Source organism: Budorcas taxicolor, chromosome 16 (assembly GCF_023091745.1).
Source record: "Budorcas taxicolor isolate Tak-1 chromosome 16, Takin1.1, whole genome shotgun sequence".
Lineage (NCBI taxonomy): Eukaryota > Metazoa > Chordata > Mammalia > Artiodactyla > Bovidae > Budorcas > Budorcas taxicolor.
The window spans coordinates 7,198,880-7,223,956 of record NC_068925.1 but is presented as its reverse complement, the minus strand read 5'-3'; the positions used below and the strand labels follow the sequence as shown (position 1 = coordinate 7,223,956).

Sequence of the window (25,077 nt, the reverse complement as noted above, 5' to 3'; positions counted from 1 at the left end):
GATTTCAAATGTTATGGCTTAGGAGATGAGTTTGGAAGATAGTGTGGATCACTCAGAAAGTATTTATAGAAGTCAAAGGGAATGGCAAATCATTTCTGCCATACTACATTAACAGCTCTTATAGATAAATTTTAAATCCATTTGGTGTGTTTTTGCTCTAAGAGCCCACCTTTCTTTTCATTTGACAATACCCTAGATAGACAGTTTAAACTATCCACTTCCCACAGTCTGGACTAACTCTGGCCTCCATCGTTGTGAGACATTCCATTCAATTATTAGGTGTGTTCAGTTAGACTTTTCCATTATATTTTAAAATTATTTGCTCTATTGATGAATGAAAATTTATATCCCTCTAGAACTAAGAAGAAAAAAAAAAAAAAACAGGAAACTGTCATTTTCACCCATTCCTTTGCTTCCTCCCTCCACCCTTACCATTTACACATTCACACTGTTCTTCCTTCAGAATGACCCCAAACTTAACCTGCACATAAATGCAAAGTTCCAAGCTCCTGGTTCAATTTTATTTTCATTCTACTCACCACTCTCACAGGTTGGTAATGGTGTCGGACCCCACTTTCTATTTGCTTGGCACCAAACAGTTTTGTTTCCTTTCATGGTGAAATTGGCATTACAGGAAAATGTCACAGCATCACCATGTCTGAATGGTGGTCTAGATGTTTTAGTTCGGTATCCCCCTGGTATTATAGGTTCAGAGCAGACAGAATTTCTATTGTAATATTCACAGATAGGAGGAGCTTTATCCCAGATTCCATTCACATTGTCTTTACTTATACAAAAAAGACGTCTTTCTCCAATGAGGCGGAAGGCACTGGTACATGTGTAGGTCACCACAGCATTAAGAGCTACAGGACCAGAATGATAACTATTGCGTCCATTTTTGATAGAAGGAGGGGGGTCACAAAAAATTCCTGCAAAGTAGGAAAGAAAATATGTGGTCACACTGATCATGAAAATAAGATTCAAATTTAGATAAAAGATCCAAATATAGGTCATGTCACTGTTTCAGAAATAAATTAGAAATTTGTATAATTGATTTCTTATTCATACTCATTCTAACAACTCGGTAAGAGCTGTCCCTAAGCTGCTAAATTCTTACCTTTCTCTTTATCTTCAGCAAAAAAAAAAATTAGGAACAAACAATAACAATGAAACAGAATTTATTGACTAGTTCTGTGTCTAATCAACTTTAATAATGAAACAAAAGGTAAATAGTACCTGAAAATAATGTTAATGACATACTAATTACATGTGTACAATTTGGGCTCAATAGGCCTGGTTTCAAATCCCCACAGTCATTCAATAGCTGCGTGACCTTAGGCAAGTCTCACCCTTTTTAAGCCTCAGTTTCCTTATCTAGTAAGAAAGTAGCCAAAAAGGATAAGTACAATACCTGGAACATGTTAATTATGCAACACATATTTCAAACACAACTGGGGCTATAAGTACAGAGACCACATTCTGTCCTGTTACAAAAGATACTGCATCCTCACTGCAAGTCAATTGTCTTCTTTTAATGCTTGTCTCCTTTGAAGAAGCCAAGGGAAATGGTTTCAAATAATATCTTTTATTTACTTGTCCTAGTAGGCATGAAGAATATTAATTGTTTATAGCTGTGTTAATACATGTACACTTTTCCTGAGTGAGTCTCAGAATAAAGGAAAAACTGCCAACCTCTGAAACTTCTGGTTGATTTCCATTTAGCTCCAAGATTTGCTCATCACATGAGGAAGTAGCATAACCATGTCAGTGCATCAGTGCTATTCATTTTCAGCTGCAGTAACTTTTGAGAGCCTTTATCTTTATACACATAGAATACTCAACACCATTTGTAGTCAATTGAATAAAGTTAGTTTTGGCCTGCATTCTAAAACATACAGAAAAGTGGCATATATATGTTCAAAGCATACATGTTGATAGATTTTATAATTGATAAATACATAAGAACACACCAAAAATCAAGAGGCACAATCCATACTTGATTATGTTTGCTTTCTACTCACGTTCACAGACAGGAAACTTATTACTCCATAGTACTCTCATTCCTTCTGAGACACACTGACTAGAAGACTGGCCATTTAAACGGTACCTTAAACAATAAGGGGCAGCAAATTATCACCAGAATAAACTAATTCTCCATTACATGGAAACTAAACACTTCATTCAAGAGTGTGGTATGGGGTCTATTTTCTTAAGAATTTTCCTTAAGGAAAAAGTCCAAGATTGCGAATTAGCTAAGTTATGTGAAGACTTCAGACCAGCTAAAAACACAGAGCAAACAGTCCTCATGGTCTGTTCTTTTCTTGAGTTCTTGCTTTAATCTTCAGCATCCAAATGTTAAGATTTTCTTGACCATTAGAAGGAAACAACCTTAGTTCCTAGTGAAGAAAACATCAAAGACTTTGTTTCCTAAGCTCACTTCAGAGTCCCTCTTACAGAACCCTCAACATCCATTCAGTCTCCATAAAAGAAACCTTAACTTCTGAGCCTAATCTTTGCTTTTGCAAATGATGAGAGGACAATTCCCAACTTTGGCTGACCATGCACACATTTGGAGAAAATAAATGGGATTCTTTTAATAACAGAATTCTTAATCATAAAAGGTAAAGAAAAGGAGAGAGAAAATCAGAGGCAAAGAAATATAACTGTCTTTAAAGATCATACTTTGCAATGAATAGCTATGGATTACTTTGCACTCACCCTTTATTACAAACAAATGAAACCTCTGCCCCAAGCTGGAGATTAGGAGGAGCTATCACACGACCATTGAGAAGTTGGTTTGGAATGTCATCACATGATTTCACTAGGAAAAAAGAAACAAGGCTGGCACATAAAGAGTCAGGAAACAACTGAGTTTCCTTGAGATGAAATAGACCTTTATGCACCTTCACATTTGGGTGCTAGATGGCTCCACGTTCCCAGGGATGTACACTGTATAGGGTTAGTTCCAATGAGAGTGTAGCCAGGCTCACAGCTGTAGAACACTTCCTGTCCAACTGCAAAGAATTCCTCATCCAATTGGTTATAATTACCATGGTGGGTATGTGGAGGTGGTAGACACCCTGAGAAGAGAACAGGACCAGAGGCCTGTTATTCCTAAAATAACAACTTTCTTCTCTACAGCCTAAGCCAATCTAGGGTTGGCAGGAATTGGATGAAGGTGGTCATGTCAGCCCTCCTAAGTGTAAGGAAGACACTCTTTTGGGTGAGACAGAGTGGGGCTGCTATATGCTACATATTTTAGACATGATGAACTTTGCATCTATCTCCTCTGTATCTCGACCTATGCCAGGAAATATGACCCCTCCTCATCATTTTCCTGTTTTATTTAAATGGATGTCCTCTCACTAATACTGTAGCCAAGGGAATCAAACTATTATAATGCCTTTTTTTTTTTTTTTTTTTTAACCACCAAAATCTCCCCTTTCTTCCTGGTCCCCACACCACTGATGAAGCGTCTAAGTCTTGGGGAAGGAACTCCCAATGGTGCCAGGTTTCTACTAAGTTGGGCATTTCTCAATAAAAGTAGGGGAAAGAGGGGAAATGGGGGGAGTGACTCAATCTTAATTCTAACCTTATTCCATAAAGGCTACATTTTTCAATAGGAGAATGTATAAAGTTTATAGTAATTTGAATCAAATTCTGATCAGTCAATTTTCCCCACTGGCCTGGCTAATGGGATTAAAGAGTTTATTTTATCCTCATTTAAATAAAATCTAACTACATACAATTTTAATCATATAAAAATCTTTGATCATTGGCTCTGGTACTATCTGCTTTTTTTCTTTTCTTTTCTTTTTTTTTTTCAAAGCGTCTTCTGATTTCCCCTCAGTTCAGTTCAGTTCATCTCAGTCGCACAGTCGTGTCCGACTCTTTGCGACCCCATGAATTGCAGCACGCCAGGCCTCCCTGTCCATCACCAACTCCCGGAGTGCACTCAAACTCACATCCATGGAGTCGGTGATGCCATCCAGCCATCTCATCCTCCGTTATCCCCTCCTCCTCCTGCTCCCAATCCCTCCCAGCATCAGAGTCTTTCCAATGAGTCAACTCTTCGCATGAGGTGGCCAAAGTACTGGACTTTCAGCTTCAGCATCATTCCTTCCAAAGAACACCTAGGGCTGATCTCCTTCAGAATGGACTGGTTGGATCTCTTTGCAGTCCAGGGACTCTCAGGAGTCTTCTCCAACACCCCTAAATTAATGTATATCTAGCTCTGTCCCAGAATATAGTAAATTTCTCATCTCTTCAACATTTAGATACTACTTTCAAAGTTTACTTTTAAATTCTTTTTTTTCCCACTTACCACATCATCCTATTTAAGCCCCCAAATCATATGTAATTATTTTATATTGTTAGGTTAATCATGTTTCCATGATAAAATTATAATTATCTTTAAATTTTTGTCTAGCTATTGATTGTGAAAACTGATAAACATCTTTTACTATTGTGATTATGCAACTATTATTCACTTAATACCACTGTATCATGATTGGTCAACAGAAAATAACAGAATTCTATATCACTAAAACTACTATTTAATAGAAAAACTTGAATTTACTTTTTAAAATCCAGATACATAGCAGAATTATTTTGGAATTTTTTTTTTTTTTGAAAAATAAAAATGTCCAGGTATTGCTACTTTTCTCTCCAGAGCTCCAGGTGTGTTTCTTTTTTTTTTTTTAATATAAATTTATTTATTGTGTTTCTAATGAGCAGATATGTTTAAAAACAACTGGACTATATGATGATCTCTTACTTTTATCTAGTTTGTTGCACCTTTTCTATTTCATATTCAGTGCTCCCATTTCACTTAGTTTATGTTTTTCAATTTCTCCATCTCTTTTTTGTTGCTATTGCTGCTGTTCTTTCTCAAGCCTTTACCAAGCATAGTAGAAAAGCTGTTGTATACCTATATGTATGTAGTATTGTAATAAATATATTTTAGAAAATTTATGAATCTTTGCCTAGCTACTTTTAAATTCTTTAACCAGGATATCCAACAACATACACTGCCTTTATCATCCTCTTCTCATAGGTATCCTACATCTATCTCTCCCAAAATCTCATTTTATTTCTAGATTCCCAAAGTTGCAACCCAACTCACCCTTGAAGCACTTTGGCAGTGGAGGATTCCATTTGCTGTTTGGTTGGCACCATACTGTGTTGCTGCCTTTCATGGTAAAGCCAGGCTTACACTTAAACATCACAGAATCATTTAAGGAAAATGAAAGCCTAAATCCAGATTCCATAGCTCCATTTTCAACTTCTGGAATTGGGCATTTGACTACAGGAATACACTGAGGGGGAGGGCTGTTCCAGATGCCAACTTGATTGTCTTTGCTGGTGCAATATATTGACTTCTCACCCAAGAGGTCAAACAGCTTTTTCCCATTCTGTCCAACATGGCACTGATAAGTAACCACCATTCCATAGTAAAAGTGTTCTCTATTGCTGCCGTGAAAGTCTCCATTAGAGATGGTTGGGGGTGGCTCACAAGGAATAGCTTTGGTGGTGTGGTAGGTAGGAAAAGAGAGAAGGCATTTAAATGTTATATCTTCTGTAATAAACACATGAAAAGACGCTCAACATCACTCATTATCAGAGAAATGCAAATCAAAACCACAATGAGGTACCATCTCACACCAGTCAGAATGGCTGCTATCAAACAGTCTACAAGCAATAAATGCTAGAGAGGGTGCAGAGAAAACGGAACCCTCATATACTGTTGGTGGGAATGCAAACTAGTACAGCCACTATGGAGAACAGTGTGGAGATTCCTTAAAAAACTGGAACTAGAACTGGATATGACCCAGAAATCCCACTGCTGGGCATACACATGGAGGAAAGCAGAATTGAAAGACACATGTGTACCCCAATGTTCATCTCAGCACTGTTTATAATAGCCAGGACACGGAAGCAACCTAGATGTCCATTGGCAGATGAATGGATAAGAAAGCTGTGGTACATATACACAATGGAGTATTACTCAGCCATTAAAAAGAATGCATTTGAATTAGTTCTAATGAGGTGGATGAAACTAGAGCCTATTATACAGAGTGAAGTAAGCCAGAAAGAAAAACACCAATACAGTATACTAATGCATATATATGGAATTTAGAAAGATGGTAACGATGACCCTATATGTGGGACAGCAAAAGAGACACAGATGTATAGAACAGTCTTTTGAAATCTGTGGGAGAAGGTGAGGGTGGGATGATTTGAGAGGATAGCATTGAAACATGTATATTGTTATATGTGAAACACATTGCCAGTCCAGGTTCGATGCATGAGACAGGGTGCTTGGGGCTAGTGCACTGGGATGACCCTGAGGGATAGGATGGGGAGGGAGGTGGGAGGAGGATCAGGATGGGGAATACATGTATACCTATGGCTGATTCATGTCAATGGATGGCAAAAACCACCACAATATTGTAAAGTGATTAGACTCCAATTAAAATCAAAAGAAAAGAAATTAAAAAATAAATGTTATATCTTCTGGGAATTTTGTCTTAACTCTTGCAAAACAAATTTCCACTTCACCTACAATTAACCCATATTGCTGAAATTCTGTAAGCTCATCTCAAAGATGGTTCTAAATGGAAAGTATCAAGGTAGGAAGATACATGGAACTGGCTTAATAAAACCCCCTAAATATGACTTAGTCACCAGTCCTCACTCCCAGAGTACAGATAAACTCTTACAAAAGGTACTTAGAGTGAGATACATTCTGCATAGGTTTAAGCTGGCAGTGTGGAGTCTCGTGGCATATGTTAGACTTGAGCAGTTATTCACTGTGAACTAACTTACCATAAAGGTACAGTAAGCAAAAGAAAGGGTAGTGGGATCAGGGGCATGGAAGAAAATAAATCACAGATTTGTGTCCAGATCTGCTCAAAACAAATGTAACCTTCCTGGGTACTTATTTTGATGTGTAGATGCTCACTTTCCCTCAAGAAGGAAAATTCTACTCACATTCACAAAGGGGTTGGTCCTTATCCCAGGTTACCGTATTGTCTAAGATAGTACACATAGCGGATGAGTCACCAATGAGTCGATATCTAAAGATAAAGAGATGAGTGATCATCTCCCAGCTGAACATTTTAGAAAAGATTAGATCTTTTTCCACTGAAAGAACGGCAAAGAATAGAATATCACAGTGAAAGTAATGGTGAAACACTATGGACACATACATAAGATTCAACGATCTAAAGACAAATGAAATTTGATCTCCTGGTCACTAACACTGAAGATTTAAAATTGGAAGAGGAGTAGTGCAAATTTTTTCTCTTCTAGGGATCCTCTCTAGTGGGTCATCCTAAACAGTTCTCCCTGGAGCATATCAAAGAGGTGATTCTCTTTTTATTTATCTATTTTCAAGGGTGGGTGGCAATTACTCATATCTTTTTTTTTTTTTGGAAGACAAATGATTTCCATTTAAACTACTGTTCTAATATACATGTACTCTGTATATGTCTCCTGCCAACTCACCCTTTGTCACAAGAAAATGTAATTGTTGCCCCAAACACGATACCCTGAGGGGTGTGAACAGAGCCATGGAGGAGTTCTTTAGGAACCGTACATGATTTACCTACAAGGGAGAACAAAACAGAAAAAAAAAAATTGGGATTGGGATTTTGGGAATTTTTTTCTGCTTTTATTAAATTCCAATGTGATTGGACTTGCTGAGTAGCCTACCCATGCTTATGCAAAGAAATTTTGGACATTTAGAAAACTTTCAACTCCATAACACTATTTGTTTAAAACATGTAGTCTATATTTCTAAGCAATACTATTTGTGGTCAACCATAATTTATAGTCTCTCAGTTCAGTTCAGTTGCTCAGTAGTGTCTGACTCTTTGCGACCCCATGAATCGCAGCATGCCAGGCCTCCCTGTCTATCACCAACTCCCGGAGTTCACTCAGACTCATGTCCATCAAGTCCGTGATGCCATCCAGCCATCTCATCCTCTGTCGTCCACTTCTCCTCCTGCCCCCAATTCCTCCCAGCATCAGAGTCCCGGCTCTTTGTGATCCCATGGACTGTCGTCTACCAGGCTTCTCTGTCCATGGGATTTTCCAGGCAAGAGTACTGGAGTGGGTTGCCATTTCCTTCTCCAGGGGATCTTCCTGACACAGGGATCAAACAAGGTCTCCTGCATTGCAGGCAGATGCTTTACCCTCTGAGCCACCAGGTACTGTAATTTATAGTCTCTACTTCCCCCTTTCATACTCTCAGTTGATGGCAACATCTAGCAAGTCTTGTGGCTTTAAAAAAAAAAAAAAGTTATCATTTCCTTTCTGTAGCTCATTGTTTACCACCTGTCCTTAATTCAATTGATCATCAAGTTTTCATGACTAGATTCCAGATATCTCTCTCCAAACCAATTATTTTGCTACTACTAAAATCTCTCATTAAATCACTGAGTAATAAAATTTACCTTTCTAATATTGGTTGCCACTGGTCCAGTATATATTTTATGCCACTACACACATTATCATTCAGAATCACAAATGCGGTCATGCCACTCCCCACATTAAAAAACTTACAATCACTTACCAATGTTCATTGGAAAAAAAATGTATGGCCCACCACAGTTAAGTTCCAGTCCTCATCATTTACTGTTTCTCACCACGAACCTTGTGTTCCAACCACAATATTTTTTTCTACTTTCTATTTTTCAAAGACATCATGTTCTTCCATATCTTTATATGTTGACATATGCGGTTTTTTCTGTCAGTAATACCCAGATGTCCCTGTTCTCCTAGATAGCACCTATTTACTTCTCTGTGATGTCATATAATTTTATCTCTATAAATATAAAAAAATATACCAAAGCACACTGTTTGCTTAAAAGCCAGTCTCTACAAATAGTATAGGAGTTCCCCAAAGACAGAGACTAGCAGATTAATTTATATATATCTCCCCAACCCCACCATCTAGCTTAATGCTTTATACCTAGTTATTACTCACATATATTCTTGATTACTTAATGCTTTATACCTAGTGATTACTCAAATATATTCTTGATTACTCAAATATATTTCTTGAATTGGGTAAGATTGAGGTGTAACTAATATTAGAATTAGTTTATACATTATATATATATATTAGTATATACTGACTTCCCTGGTGGCTCAGATGGTAAAGCATCTGCCTACAAGGCGGGAGACTCGGGTTCAATCCCTGGGTCGGGAAGATCTCCTGGAGAAGGAAATGGCAACCCACTCCAATATTCTTGCCTGGAAAATCCCATGGACAGAAAAGCCTGGTAGGCTACAGTCCATGGGGTCGCAAAGAGTCAGACACAACTGAGCAACTTTCTTTATTTCTTTAGTATATACTAATATACTAATTTTTAAGATCACTGTAACACAGTACAGAGACCATACAACAAAGTCATGGAGATTATAGGATAAACAGAGTTGGACAGCTGTGATGATTTAACTCCAATACCCAATAACTAAAACCCTTAAGAGTAAAAGAAAACATGGAGAACCTAGGAACTCATTCATTTGAGATTACTGACTAATTTTCTTATCTTTTATCTCAAAAATTACAGGTTAGCCCATAGAGACATGCTATAGACTCAAAGATTCTTCTATTACAGATTACTCACGTTTACAGAATTCCTGAGCATTTGACCACTTGGAGGTCTTTAGGCAGGTGACAATGAATGACTTCTTGAAATACCCAGGAAGGCACTCATATTCCCAAGTTTTGCCAACAGCAAACTCAGACTGATCACTCTGAATTTTAGGCTTAGCGAAAGGATACCTTGGCAGGAATTTACACTGACCTAGAGACAAAGATCACAGGAATATCAAAACTAAGAGAGGCTAAAATCTCTACTGTGCTTCTGTATGGTCACCAGTTACAATGACAAATTTGATCTTTAAAAATTGAATCTAATATGTAGATATTTGGGGGAGGTGGTCAAAGAAAATGTATCTTACAGTATGAATGCATATACTGAGAAACAAGCTCAGGAGTTCAAAGACTTTTTATGACAGGCTTCAGAAAAAGAACTGGATAAAATAATTTTTAATAAAATTCCATAAAGACCCTGAAGTTCCACCTTTACAAAATCTCATAAATAAAAACTAAAATGGTATAATAACTTTTCTGCGATATCACAGGAAACAAGTATATCAAGTATATCAGATCTTGTGAGCTCATCTCATGAAAGAACCTCCAAAATTACTTTTATGAATTAACATTCCTATTTTAGTCTTTAAATCTTTAGGTCCTAGCAAGGAGAAAATAGGATTGTTGTTTATTCTTCATTATTTTTTCCATTAACCTAATGGAGTAATATGCCCCCAAAAGCATTTAGTAAATACTTTCTGATGGGTACCAGATAAAAGGAGATAGTTGTTTCAAGATATGTCCCTGTGACTTAAAGTAATTGTGATTATGATGATGAAAAAGAAACAAGTCTTATTCTAGGAGATGAGAAAAAAACTGTAATGCCCTGTTGCTTAAGAATGTATGTTGAAAAGAATTATTCTAGATATGAAAGACAGTTCAAGTTTCAACTCCAGAATGATGGTATATTTGAATATCAAATCTATAAATCTCCTTTTTCAAACAAATCTGAAACAGTTACAGGTGCAAGTCAAAGAACAAACATGGACTAACTGACACAAAGGGAAACACAGACCTCCCAAGGTTATAGCTGGATCCAGCCTTTTTGTAGCCAACACTTCTATTGGTGGAGTTATACAGACAGGAGTGGAGGCACAGGCCAAACCACAAGGAGGGAACACAGCCCCGCCCATGCACAGACAATTGGATTAAAGATTTACTGAGCATGGCCCCACCCATCAGAACAAGACCCAGAACAAGACCCAGTTTCCCCCACAGTCAGTCTCCCCCATCAGGAAGCTTCCATAAGCCTTTTATCCTTATCCCTCAGAGGGCAGAGAGAATGAAAACCACAACCACAGAAAACTAACCAAGCTGTTCACATGGACCACAACCTTGTCTAACTCAAGGAAACTATGAGCCATACTGTGTAGGACATAGGGAGAGTTCTTACAAAACGTTGTCCACTGGGAAAGGGAATGGCAAACCACTTCAGTATTCTTGCCTTGAGAATTCCATAAAGAGTATGAAAAGGCAAAAAGATAAGACAGTGAAAGCTGAAATCCCAAGGTCAGTAGGTGCCCGATATGCTACTGGAGAAGAGTGGAGAAATAACTCCAAAAAGAATGAAGAGACTGAGTCAAAGCTAAAGGACCACCTAGTTGGGGATGTGATTGGTGATGAAAATAAAGTCTGATGCTGTAAAGAACAATATTGCACAGGAACCTGGAATATTAGGTCCATGAATTAAGAAAAATTGGAAGTTATCAAACAGGATGTGGCAAGAGTGAACATCGACATTTTAAAAATCAGTGAAATAAAATGGCCTGGAATGGGAGAATTTAATTCAGATAACCATTATATTTACTACTGTGGGCAAGAATCCCTTAGAAGACATGGAGTCACCCTCATAGTCAACATAACAGTCTGAAATGCAGTACTTGGGTGCATTCTCAAAAATGACAGAATGGTCTCTGTTCATTTCCAAGGCAAACCATTCAATACCACAGTAATTCAAGTAATCCCCAACCACAATGCCAAAGAAGCTGAAGTGGAACGGTTCTATGATGACCTACAAGACCTTCCAGAACTAATACCAAAAAAAGATGTCCTTTTCATAATAGGGGACTGGAATGCAAAAGTAGGAAGTCAAGAGATACCTGGAGTAACAGGCAAATTTAGCCTTTAGTTTTGCCAAGAGAATGCACTGGTCATAATAAACACCCTCTTCCAACAGTACAAGAGATGGTACTACACACAGACATCATCAGATGGTCAATATTGAAATCAGATTGATTATACTCTTTGCATCTCAAATGGAGAAGTTCTATACCCTCAGCGAAAACAAGACCGGGAGCTGATTGTGGCTCAGATCATGAACTCCTTATTGCAAAAATCAGACTTAAATTGAAGAAAGTAGGGAAAACCACTAGACCATTCAGGTATGACCTAAATCAAATCCCTTATGATTACACAGTAGAGGTGACAAATATACTCAAAGGATTAGATATGATAGAATCCCTGAAGAACTATGGACAGAGGTTTGTGACATTGTACAGGAGGCAGTGATCAAGACCATCTCCAAGAAAAAGAAATGCAAAAAGGCAAAATGATTGCCTGAGGGGGCCTTACAAATAGCTGAGAAAAGAAAAAAAGTGAAAAGCAAGGGAGAAAAGGAAAGATATACTCATCTGAATGCAGAGTTTCAAAGAATACCAAGGAGAGATACGAAAGCCTTCCTCAGCAATTGATGCAAAGAAATAGAGGAAAACAACAGAATGAGAAGAGTAGATGTTGCTTCAAGAAAATGAGAGATACTGAGGGAAAATTTCATGCAAAATTGGGCAAAATAAAGGACAGAAATGGTATCGACCTAACAGAAGCAGAAGATATTAAGAAGAGGTGGCAAGAATACAAGGAAGAACTACACAAAAAAAGATCTTAATGACCCAGATAACCACAATGATGTGGTCACTCACCTAGAGACAGACATCCTGGATTCGGAAGTTAAGTGGGCCTTAGGAAGCATCACTATGAACAAAGCTAGTGGAGGTGATGGAATTTCAGATGAGCTGTCTCAAGTCCTAAAAGATGATGCTGTGAAAGTGCTGCACTCAATATGCCAGCAAATTTGGAAAACTCAGCAGTGGCCACAGGACTGGGAAAGGTCAGTTTTCATTCCAATCCCAAAAAAAGGCAATGCCAAAGTAGGCTCAAACTACTGCACAGTTGCATTCATCTCACACCCTAGCAATGTAATGCTCAAAATTCTCCAAGCCAGGCTTCAACAGTACCTGAACTAAGAATTTCCAAATGTTCAAGCTGGATTTATGAGGCAAGGGAACAAGAGATCAAATTGCCAACATCCACTGGAACATAGAAAAAGCAAGAGAGTTCCAATAAAGCATCTAGTTTTTCTTTATTGACTATGCCAAAGCCTTTGACTGTGTGGATCACAACAAACTTTGGAAAATTGTTAAAGAAATTGGAATCCCAGACCACCTTACCTGTCTCCTGAGAAATCTGTATGCAGGTCAAGAAGCAGCAGTTAGAACAGGACATGGAACAACAGACTGGTTCCAAACTGGGAAAGGAGTATGTCAATGCTGTATAATGTTACCCTGCCTATTTAACTTATATTCAGAGTCGATCATGAAAATGCTGGGCTGGATGAAGCACAAGATGGAATCAAGATTGCTGGGAGAAATATCAATAACTTCAGGAATGCAGATGACACCACCCTTATGGCAGAAAGTGAAGAGGAACTAAAAAGCCTCTTGATGAAAGTGAAAGACAAGAGACAAAAAGCTGGCTTAAAGCTCAACATTCAAAAAATGAAGATCATGGCATCTGGTCCCATCATTTCATGGCAAATAGATGCAGAAACAATGGAAACAGTGAGAGACTTTATTTTCTTGGGCTCCAAAATCACTGCAGATGATGACTGCAGCCATGAAATTAAAAGACGCTTGCTCCTTATAAGAAAAGCTATGACTAACCTAGACAGCATATTAAAAAGCAGAGACATTACTTTGCTGACAAAGTTCTGTATAGTCAAAGCTATGGTTTTCCCAGTATTTATGTGAGGATGTGAGAATTGGACTATAAAGAAAGCTGAGCACTGAAGAATTGATGCTTTTGAACTATGGTGTTGGAGAATACACTTGACAATCCCTTGGACTGCAAGTAGATCCAACAAGTCCATCCTAAAGGAAATGAGTCCTGAATATTCATTGGAAGGACTAATGCTGAAGCTGAAGCTCCAATACTTTGGCTACCTGATAGGAAGAACCAACTCTTTGGAAAAGACCCTGGTGCTAAGGAAGATTGAAGACAGGAAGAGAAGTGGATAACAGAGGATGAGATGGTTGCATGGCATCACCAACTCAGTGGGCATGAGTTTGAGCAAGCCCTGGGAGTTGATGATGGACAGTGAAGATTGACATGCTGCAGTCCATGGGGTCACAAAAGAGTCAGACACAAGTGAGTGACTGAACTGGTCGACAGGACCTAAGAATAGCCTTTACTGTTGGGACTCATGTCACACCGTAGGTCTCCTGTTGCTTTTCTCAATTCCTCTGTTTTCCTCCATTAACACCTACAAATGTCTTCAAGCACATACTTTTGCAAAACAGCAAGACTCTATGGGGAAAGTCAGGATTTGACCTCAGTGAATACCAACTTCACAACCCTGTCATGATTTGTATCAATTCACCCTAATCAAATGATTTAACCTATACACACCCAATGTGAATAAGAACAACCCTAAATAATTCCAAAAGCTGAAAACCTGTCTGAATTTACAAGATTTATTCAGTAGTGATGACATGGACTAAGATGCAACCAAGATCTTGGAGAAGCAAAATATATAAGTTACTTTATAACATGACATTTGGGGTAAATTAAGTAAGAATCACACTTCCTGGATGAGAAATATTAGGAAATTCTTATCTTCAAAGAGACTTAGGAATTTTCTCTCTTTTGGGGAACACCAACTCTTATTAGTAGGGCTTCCCTTGTGGCTCAAATGGTAAAGAATCTGCCTGCAATGCAGGAGACCTAAGGTCTATCCTTGGGTTGGGGAGATCCCCTGGAGAAAGGAATGGCAGCCCACTCCAGTATTCTTGCCTGAAAAATTCCATGGACAGAGGGGCCTGGGTGCTACAGTCTATGGGGTTACAAAGAGTCATGCTTGACTGAGCAACTAACACTTTCACTTTTCAGCTTTTATTAGTAATGAAATTATCAAAATCCCAGGTCAGAGGACAGAAATTCCAAAATGCTGTTTTCCACATAAGAAAAGGGAATGTTATCTATGAACCATTAAATAACATTATTTTTCTTAAGTTGGATCCTCTTCACATCTTTTTAAAATCAGGACTAAACATCAGTATAAATAATGACAGGATCTAAAATAGAAGATAGTGACAAAATATTGACATATACATCACATAAACCATGCTAAAACTAAGTATGCAAAGGAGTTTCTAGAGAACAAAAATATATCTAATTCTTTATTTGTGTTTAAGGAGATTTACCTGAACTGGCTTAGAAGTCCATTTGAAATGAATAAGGAACAAATATATAGGATAATGAAAATAAACCTGAAATTTAAGACAGATAGCAGGTAGGAGGAGAAAATATTATAGATAATGAGAATTATTATGATAAAATATCAAAACACTGGGTTTCCTCACTATTTGATAATTTTTGAATGACCAGTGTGCATATTAACCAAGATACTGTCTTAAACACAGACTATGCATCAGTGAACATTAGACACAAGGTTCTCACCTTCATGGAATTTATATTAAAATAGAGGGAGATAGACTATAAATAAATAGATGATATATAAAGGAAATAAACAGAATTATGTATCAAAATGTAATGGACTGGGAAAAGGAGACAGGATGGCATACAACTTCAGTTATGATGATTAAGGAAGACCTATGACGAATAGACACTGGAGTTATGACTGAAGGATAAGAAGGTGTCAGCAAGGTAAAAGTGCTGGGTAAAAGCATTTTAGGCAGAAGCCTAAGATCAGGGATGGATTTGCTATGCCTTAGGGATAGACTAGGGCTTCTCTGGTAGCTCAGATGGTAAAGAATCTGCCTGCAATGTGGGAGACCTGGGTTCGATCTTAGGGTTGATAAGATCCCAGGGCATGGCTACCCACTCCAGTATTCCTGCGTGGAGAATTCTGATGGACAGAGGAGACTGGTGGGCTATAGTCCATGGGGTCACAAAGACAAAAGGCAAGTGTGGCTGGAATTTGGTGATCAGAGTGGAATGGGATGAAGCTAGAAAGCCCAGCAGGAAGAATTGCACAGGGCTTCTTAGTCTACAGTAGGATGTCACCATGTTCTTTTGGGTGGATGTCATTGGAGAATTCAAGCAAGAGAGTCATGTGATCTAGTTTAACTTTTAAAAAGAATAGTCTGGTAATTGGATGGAGAATGGACTGGACTTTTACTTTCAGAAGTAGGGAGTGCAGTCTGGAGGCTATTGAAGTAGACTGGACCAAATAAAATAAAGCTTAGATACAAGGAGACAGTGAGAAACAGATAAACTAGGAATATATTATAGAAATAAAATTGGTAGGACTCTATTGTACTAGATGTGGGGCTAAGGGAATGGGAGAATTCAGTAATGGCTCCAGGCTTCTTTAAACAAAATTTATTTTATTTATTCATTTATTTGACTACACTGGGACTTATTTGATGCATGTGGGATCTAGTTCCCTGACCAGGGATCAAACCAAAGCCCCCTGAGTTGGGAACACAGAGTTTTAACCACTGGACCACCAGGAAAAACCTAATAAATGGCTTTTAAGCTTTTGATTTGAGCTACTTGGTTGATGGTAATACAATGTATTGAGATTAGAATGGACCTGTGTCTGTGTGTGTGTGTGTATGTGTGTGTGTGTGCCCGCGCGCTCATGTGTGTGTTGTGGGGAATGTATAGAATTGGTTCCACTTTAGACTTGGTGCATTTAACATACTCAGTGGACATAAAGATGTAAATGCAATTGCATGCGCAAATTTGCCTCTCAGGAGAGAGCTCAGGGCTACAGATAATACATATGAGTCATCAACATATAAATAGTATTTAAAGTCATGAGACTGGATAGCTCTCTTAGGAAGAAAGTATGGAGGAAAATAGAAGAGGCCCAGGACTAAACCCTAAGACCCTCTAAAAATATTAGAGATAGGGCAAAAGAGACTAAAGGTAACCAGAGAAAATAGGTAAAAATAGGAGAAAATAGGTAAAAATAGAGCAAATAGGTAAGAATGTCTTGTTTTGGAAGATGATAATGAAAACTGTTTCAAGAGGAAGAAGTCAGTCAGCTTTTGCTGAAAGACTGAGAAAGGTAAAGATAGAAAAATGACCATTGGATTTGTTAGCAGAAGGTCAGTACTGACCTTGATGAGAATAGCTTCAAGACAACAGTATAGAAAGAATCCTGTCTGGGGAGGATTAATGACAAAAGTAAGTGTGAGAAAGTAGTCAATGAGAATTTTTGCTGAGAAAGACGAGAAAAAGGACAAAAAAGTGGAACGCCACTGGATCATGAGAAGCTTCTTCCCGCAACCAAAGAAAGGATGCCCTGGGGCATATTTAACTGCTGGTGGGGATCATCCAAGGGAGAGATACAAATGGATGAGACAAGACAGGGGATATCTGCAGAGGTAAAGTCTTTGCATGGGAAAGACAGGATGGATTGTGATCATGAATACAGAAAGAGGATCCGACTTTTGTCAGGAAGAAGGATACTTTCATTGTTATAGAAGAAAATGGAACTTTCTTACTGAATTCCTAGATATGTGCAAATGCTGGGGATTCATCAGGCAATAAGACAAATAAAGGCCTTGCTCTCATGGCCTGGTAAGGGAACAAACAAGTAAATAAATTAGGAGGTTTTTATATGATGATAGGTGCTCTGTGGAAAAAAGAACATGGTTATGTGATAGAGTGACTTGGGGCAGGAGCTACTTCAGGTAGGAGTGAGAGAGTCAGAGAAGAATAACAGTGGGTCTGAGACCTGAATCTTGAGGAGACAGGTAAGGGGTGACCTATAGAAAATATTTAACAGAGGAAAACTAGAGCAATAACTAAACAAGTGTGACTCCAGTTAAGGAACAGAAAGAAGGTCAGTGTGGCTGGAACAGAGCTGGTGAGTGAGGAATGCAATTTCAGAGAGAGGCAGAGGCTTGGCATTGAGTTTAAGGAGCATGGATTTTGTCTCATTGTGATGGGAAACCCTTGGCAGGTTTTAAGCAGAGGAGAGAAAAGGATCTGATTTCAGACAGAGGTAAATGACTGCAAAATAGAGGAATTTCTCTTAATGATTTTGTTTCCTTAGTGTTGGATGAGGTAAGGCTGTCAGTCAAGGTAAGAGTGAAATTTAAGAGTATAAGAAATTTGAATTGGTTTATGCAAATAGGCAAAAGGAGAAAAACAAAACCACTCTGAGCAGGAAATTTGGTCTTTAAGACACTTGCTTCAGAATTTTTCAGAATGCTTGTTAGATCTTGGATTCCTAGGCCAACTCCAAAACGTTTCTCTGGAAGGTAAGGTGGAACCCAGAAACCTGTATTATAAAAAGGTACCATAATTCCTCAAAAAATTAACAATAGAACTACCATATGATTCAACAATTACATTTCTAGGGATATATACAAAGAAAATGAAAACATTAGCTCGAAAAGATATCTGTACCCCCATGTTCACATTATTTATACATGTAAAATAGCCAACACATGGAAATAACCTAGTTGTCCATCAACAGATGAATGAACGAAGAAGCTGTGGATGAATATATACAATGGAATATTATTCAGCCATTAAAAAGCAAGGAAATCCTACCATTCACAACATGGATGATATTTGAAGGCATTATACTGAGTGAACACTTCAGAGGCATACAAATAATGTATGATTTCCTTATATGTGGGATCTAAAAACAAAAATACCAAACTCATAGAAAAAAGAGATCTGATTTACAGTTACTGAAGACAGAGCATGGGAGGAGAATTGGAGGAAGATGATCAAAAGTTTTAAATTTCCAGTTATATGAAAAATAAGTATAGCAATGTAATGTACAACATGATAACTATAATTAACATGGTTTTATGATGTGTGCGAAAATTGTTAATAGAGTATGTCCTAAGTTCTCATCACAAGGAGAAATTTTTTTTCTTTTCTTTCTATGTTGTGTTAACAAAATGGATGTTAACTAAACTTACTATGGTAATCATTCTACAGTATGTGCAAGTCAAACCATCATGCTGTACACCTTAAACTTAGTGATGTATATCAGTTATTTTTCAATAAAACTGGAAAAATACACGTATGCATACTTTTTGAAAAAGGAATGTCAAGAGTTTCTTAAGCATGCTCAGAGGCAGGAACTGCCCAAGAGCCAAGGGATGGACAGGGGAGGGTAGATAGTAGGAGCAAAAGTCAGGAGAAGGGCATGGGCAGAGCATGAGCAAGAGATCATGGGGTGACGGTCAGGCAAGATGAGCAGGAAGTGGTGGGGAATCAGGAGGGGTATGCTTAAGTGAGATTCAAAGAAAGGCTTGAAAGACGGAAGACATCAGATTTAATCTTAATTCCACAGTCAGTAGGAAGCCCTTTTAGATTTTTGAGAAAGGGAGTGAAATAATGAAAAAGATATTTTAATTTTAGTTTTCATGATTGGAAAGGTTGGACAGGTATCAGAATAACCTGTAAGAGAGGAGGTTGTTACAAAGGTAATCATAATGAGAATGATCGGAATATTGGTGTGAGAATGATAAGACAAACAACAGAAGCACACTAGTTATGACAGCTGGCAGTTCAGTAAACCTGCTCTTCCGTGTGTCTGGAGTTAAGTGACGGAGAGGATAGTCCTGCTCTGGTACTGGAAGGGGATGCTCTGGCATCCTTGGGGGAACAATGAATTGACAGGGTTGCTAAAGAAGTTGATTTTCAATTGATAACATCCTCGCTGAAATTTAGATAAATGAATGGAACACTGGCAAAAAGTCTGGTCAGGAACAATGCCACAGAGATGTGTTAGAGAAAGTTGTGAAAGTACATCTGTTCAAAGAGAGTCAATAGGTAGGAGAGAGAGGGGTGAAGATAGTGGTTTGGGGAAATGTTCAATTAAGGGTCAGGAAAAAGCTGAATGTCAGGAAGCTGACAAAGTAAACTGTAATAGAACCAAAGAATGCAATATCCCCTAGCAAGTTGGCAGTGGTCAAGGTTAAATGTTGACTCCATCAAAACAGATTCAGATAGTTATCTTATTACTGGCATTTAGTAATAGCATCGAACATCCAGCTTTCATTTGCCGAATTTCATTTGATATTCAAGGCAGTCCAATAAGGGTAGGGCTGCTTATCACTAGCTTCCTTTTAAAGATGAAGAAACTGAGGCTTGGGAACCAAATGACTTGCTAAAAGTCACGTAGGTATTGAGGTCTGTATACAGTAAATTTCTTATCCACTGACCTCTGAAAATTATTAGACAGTTATACCTAGCCTATTACCAAGAGACTCCAATCTTAAATTACAATACAATTTAATTTACAATTTAAAATTAAGCCAGTCTGGAGGAAGAAAATTATAATAAAAGTTGAATGACACTTTCTGGTGCCCTTGCCAATAAATAACACAAAGTACTGCAGTTTTTATTCACATATCAGCTTTTCTAAGTAGCTTCAGATGTTTATCATTTAGGATCTCTCTACCAATATCACATCAAAATTAAATATATATATATATATAAAAGAATCACGCCTGGGAATCAGACATTATTCTTTTTGGGGGAAGCTAGCGGGAGGCTGTGCTGTTTTTATTGGCAGGGGAACGTTCAGTGTGTGCAGAAACTCCCGCGCCTAGCGGAGCATGCAACTGCACTCAGCACAAGTAAGTTTCGCATAAGTGTCTGGGCATTAGCGCTGGCAGACCTGCGGGACCCAGAGCGCTGAGCACATGCTGAGTCCCGGCGGCTCGGGGCCCGGGGAGCACAGGGCGAGCATGTCACGCCACAGGACACACTAGACAGATCACATAGTGCCATTCCGTCATGCAGCCAGCGATACTGGTGGCCCCAGCACCGGAGCAGCGAGCGAAGACCTTCAGGACCAAGAGAGGTGCCCCAAACGAGTAAGAAGCAGGCAAGGTTGTCCCACCTTCTCACGTTTGACTGCTTCCTTTGCATCATGGCACAGAGGCCATCCCGGTCCCAGACGCGTCCCTACCTCCATGATCCCATTCCCAGCTCACCGAGGACCCCCGGCGCGAGAAGAGTCAAGAAAACCAAGATCGGGCCCGCGGCGCCCATGCCACGGCTGCAGCCCCAGCGGCGCGATGCGTTCTGAGACCCGCGAGCCTCCAGCTGCTCCGGGAAGACAGGGCTAGAGAAGCTGGCGGCTGCAAGCAGGGGAAGGTGGGCCCTTAAGTAGTATCTGGCACCACGTGCTAGCCTGAGTGCACACCTGCAGGCTGCTGGGGGCGGGACCGCACCGTGAGGGTGGCAGAAGGAGCTGCGGGTTGGCCTGGGGCCGGCAGGCGGAGAAACTCTGATTCACTGTTTGGCTCAGACTCCAGTCTTCAGTGCAGTCGCTTCTCAACTTTTTGGAACGCGCAGCCCAGGCCATCTACTTTTGCCGCTGGGGCTCTGAAGCAAAATAGCACTACCCTGACCAATCTATGATGTTCTTCTGTCCTGTCCTATTCTATCATCTCCTCTCCTCCCCCGTCTCCTCCCTCTGCTCAATCTCCCTTCCCCTCTTCTCCCTTTCCCCTTTCCCCTTTCCCCTTTCCCCTTTCCCCACTTTCTCTCTCTTGAAAATTCTGGTTTGGATTCGCTAAATTCATTTCAAAAGTTATTCATGTTTCCAACCTTCCGTTTGAAAACCGTTTACTTACAAAGGAAACTAAGGAATAGAAACCACCTCTGATGTCCTTTTCTTTTTATTTTGCAATAACTGAGACAGAAAAGTTGCAAAAATAATACAAAGGATCCCCACACATCCATCACTCAGATTATCCAAATGTTAACATTTTACTATATTTTCTTTTTCATTCTCCCGCTCTCCCTCTTTCTAGATTAATAACTATGATATAGTTATATAGAGATTTAGATATATACACATATAGGTTTATAAGTGTATATGATTACAATTATATAATTATTTACTTTGGAACTCTGAGATAAGTTACAGGCATGATGCCCCTTTTCTAAATACTTCAATATGTATTTCCTAAAAACGAGAATATAGTCTGACATAATTTCAGTACAATGAGCAAAAACAGGAAATTAATGTATTACCTAAGGGACAGACAGTACAGGTTTCTCCAATCATCTAATATTGGTTATTATGGTTAAAAAAAAAAAGTGGGGGAAGGCAAGTGCCAATTCATGCACAAAGGAACACACACCTGCTTTTTTCCTGGTGCTGAGTCATTCTAGGATCATGCATTGCATTAGATTTTTTTTTTCTTTCTCTCATTTATTCTGTTAAAGATTTTCAGTCTTTTTGTTTTCCTGACTTTGAAACTTTTGAAAGTAAGCAGCAATTATTTTTGTTTAATGGCTTTTAAATTAGTTACCTATTGCAAGTAGCAAATTACCCTTAACTTATTAATTTAAAGCAAGAATAAACACACATTATCTCATACAATTGCATGTATCAGGAATTTGAGAGCATATAAGCAAGGTGGTTCTGGCTTGAGAGCTTTCATGAGGCTGCAGTCCAGACACTGACCACAACTGCAGTCATCTGAAAGTTGGACTGAGACTGGAGGATCTAAGTCTAAGATGACTCAATCACATGGCTGTAGGTTGGAGGCCAGATATCCTTACCAGAAGGATCACGCCCTGGGACTATTTGAGTGTCCTTGTGATATGCCAGCTGGCTTCTGATAGAACAAGAGGAAAAAGCAGAAGTCACAATGTCATTTAAAATTTATTCTCAGAACTCATGCTATATTACTTCCATAGTATCCTGTTGGACACTTGTGATGGTTAATTTTATGGGTCAGCTTGACTGGTCTATGAGATGTCCAGATAAATGGTCAAAATTATTCTGAGAGTTTCTGTATGGGTGTTTTCAGATAATATTAACTTTTTTTGGTAACGTATATTTATGTTAATTATTTCCAGTTTTGTTGATATATAATATTGTATTAGTTTAAGGTGTACATCATAATGATTTGATATATGTACATATTGAAAAATGATTAGAATGGTAAGTTTAGTTAACATCCATCACCTTACATAGTTACAGAGTTTTCTTATAATAATTTTTAAGATCTACTCTTTCAGTAACTTTCAAATATGCAGTACAGTATTGTTGACTATAGTCATTCTGCTGTGCTTTATATACCCAGAACTTATTTATCTTATAACTGGAAGGTTGTGTCTTCTGACACCTTCATTCATTTTCCCCACTTCCCACCTGCCCCCATCTCTGGCAGCCAGCAATCTGTTCTGTAATTATGAGTTCATTCTTTTTAGATTTCACATGTAAATAAGATCATACAGTATTTCTCTTCCCCTGTTCAACTTGTTTCACTTAATATAATGCTCCCGAAGTTCATCCATGTTATAAAAAATGGCAAGATTCATTCTTTCCATGGTTGAATATATATATATATATATGGCATATTTTTATTTTCCCCTTTGATGTATAACAGAAGTGGAACTGCTGGATAATGTAGCAGTTCTGCTTTTTTTTTTTTTTTTTTTGAGGAACTACTCTTTTTCCATAGTAGCTCCATCAATTCATATGAGTCCTTTTTATACACATCCTATCCAACACTTGTTATCCCTTATCATAGTAGCCATTCTAACAGGTGTGAAGTGATACCTCATTTTGGTTTTCATTTGCATTTCCTTGATGATTGATCATGTTGAGCATCTTTTTATGTGTGACATGTAGGAGCTTTTTAGTTTAATGTAGTAATAGTTGTTTATTTTTTGCATATGTTGTCTTTACTTTGGGTGTCAAATCAAAGAAAAGAAATTGTTAAGACCAATGTCAAAGAGTTTACCCGCATGTGTTCTTCCAAGTATTTAATGTTTCAGGCCTTACATTCAAGTCTTCAATGCAGTTTGAGTTGATTTTTGTGTATGGTGTGAGATGGTTCAGTTTCTTTCTTTCACAATGGTTGTAGAGTTTTACTAACACCATTTACTGAAGAGACCATCCTCTATTCATTGTTTATTCTTAGCTCCTTTGTTGTAAAATAATTAATCTTATATATATGGGTTTATTGGAGAAGGCAATGGCACCCCACTCCAGTACTCTTGCCTGGAAAATCCCATGGATGGAGGAGCCTAGTAGGCTTCAGTCCATGGGGTCGCTAGGAGTCAGACACAACTGAGCGACTTCACTTTCACTTTTCACTTTCATGCTTTGGGGAAGGGAAATGGCAACCCACTCCAGTGTTCTTGCCCAGAGAATCCCAGGGACGGGGGAGCCTGGTGGGCTGCCATCTATGGGGTCGCACAGAGTCGAACACGACTGAAGCGACTTAGCAGCAGCATATGGGTTTATTTTTGAGTGTTCTATTTTCCATTGATCTGTGTGTCTGTTTTTATGCAAACACTATACTCTTTTGATTTTTATAGCTTTGTAATATAGTTTACATGAGATAATATAAAATATATGTGTTGGTCTCTGCTCCTTCTTCCTGGCACAGAGCTCCTAAAATCCTTGATATTTTCTAGGTGTTTACTAGGAGGATATCTTGTTCTAATATTTGTCTTTGATTCTACCCTGACACAGCTCATAAAACCCTAGTAAATTTTCAAGATACGAGCACTAGGAACATCTTTTGTTCTGTTGAGGTGACTCTTGCAGGACTTCTGGATGGAGGCTTGTCACTAGAAAGATCAAGCCATCATTAGAAGCTTGCAAGTTTTGCCCCCTCCCTTTCCCATCCTCCAGAGAGGGGAGAGGCTAGACATGGAGTTAATAATTGACCACCCCTACATAAGGAACTACATTTTGAACTACATTTTGAACTGTGATGTTGGAGAATATTCTTGAGAGTCCCTTGGACTGCAAGGAGATCCAACCAGTCCATTCTGAAGGAGATCAGCCCTGGGATTTCCTTGGAAGGAATGATGCTAAAGCTGAAACTCCAGTACTTTGGCCACCTCATGCAAAGAGTTGACTCATTAGAAAAGACTCATGCTGGGAGGGATTGGGGGCAGGAGGAGAAGGGGATGACAGAGGATGAGATGGCTGGATGGCATCACTGATTCAATGGACGTGAATCTGAGTGAACTCTGGGAATTGGTGATGGACAGGGAGGCCTGGCGTGCTGCGATTCATAGGGTCGCAAAATGTCAGACACGACTGAGCAACTGAACTGAACTGAACTGAACATCAGGAAACCTCCATAAAATCCCAATAGTGCAGCCATAGAGAGCTTCCTGGCTGGTGAAGACATTAGCACTAGGAGGGT

The 25,077-nt window shown here is 38.7% G+C and overlaps 1 protein-coding gene across 1 annotated transcript in view; it reads right to left on the bottom strand.

Moving 5' to 3' along the window:
* The window catches only part of CR2 (complement C3d receptor 2), a 49,577-nt gene extending 28,631 nt beyond the window's left edge, over positions 1-20,946 (bottom strand). The window contains exons 1-9 of the mRNA XM_052653502.1: positions 20,884-20,946; positions 9,639-9,818; positions 7,510-7,609; positions 6,994-7,079; positions 5,126-5,524; positions 2,904-3,080; positions 2,719-2,821; positions 2,022-2,107; positions 540-929 (exon numbers count right to left, since the gene is read on the bottom strand). Coding sequence (XP_052509462.1) covers positions 540-929; positions 2,022-2,107; positions 2,719-2,821; positions 2,904-3,080; positions 5,126-5,524; positions 6,994-7,079; positions 7,510-7,609; positions 9,639-9,818; positions 20,884-20,941 — 1,579 coding nt within the window. The 5' untranslated portion in view covers positions 20,942-20,946. The remainder of the gene's footprint in view (positions 1-539; positions 930-2,021; positions 2,108-2,718; positions 2,822-2,903; positions 3,081-5,125; positions 5,525-6,993; positions 7,080-7,509; positions 7,610-9,638; positions 9,819-20,883) is intronic.
* Between the last annotated feature and the right edge of the window lie 4,131 nt (positions 20,947-25,077).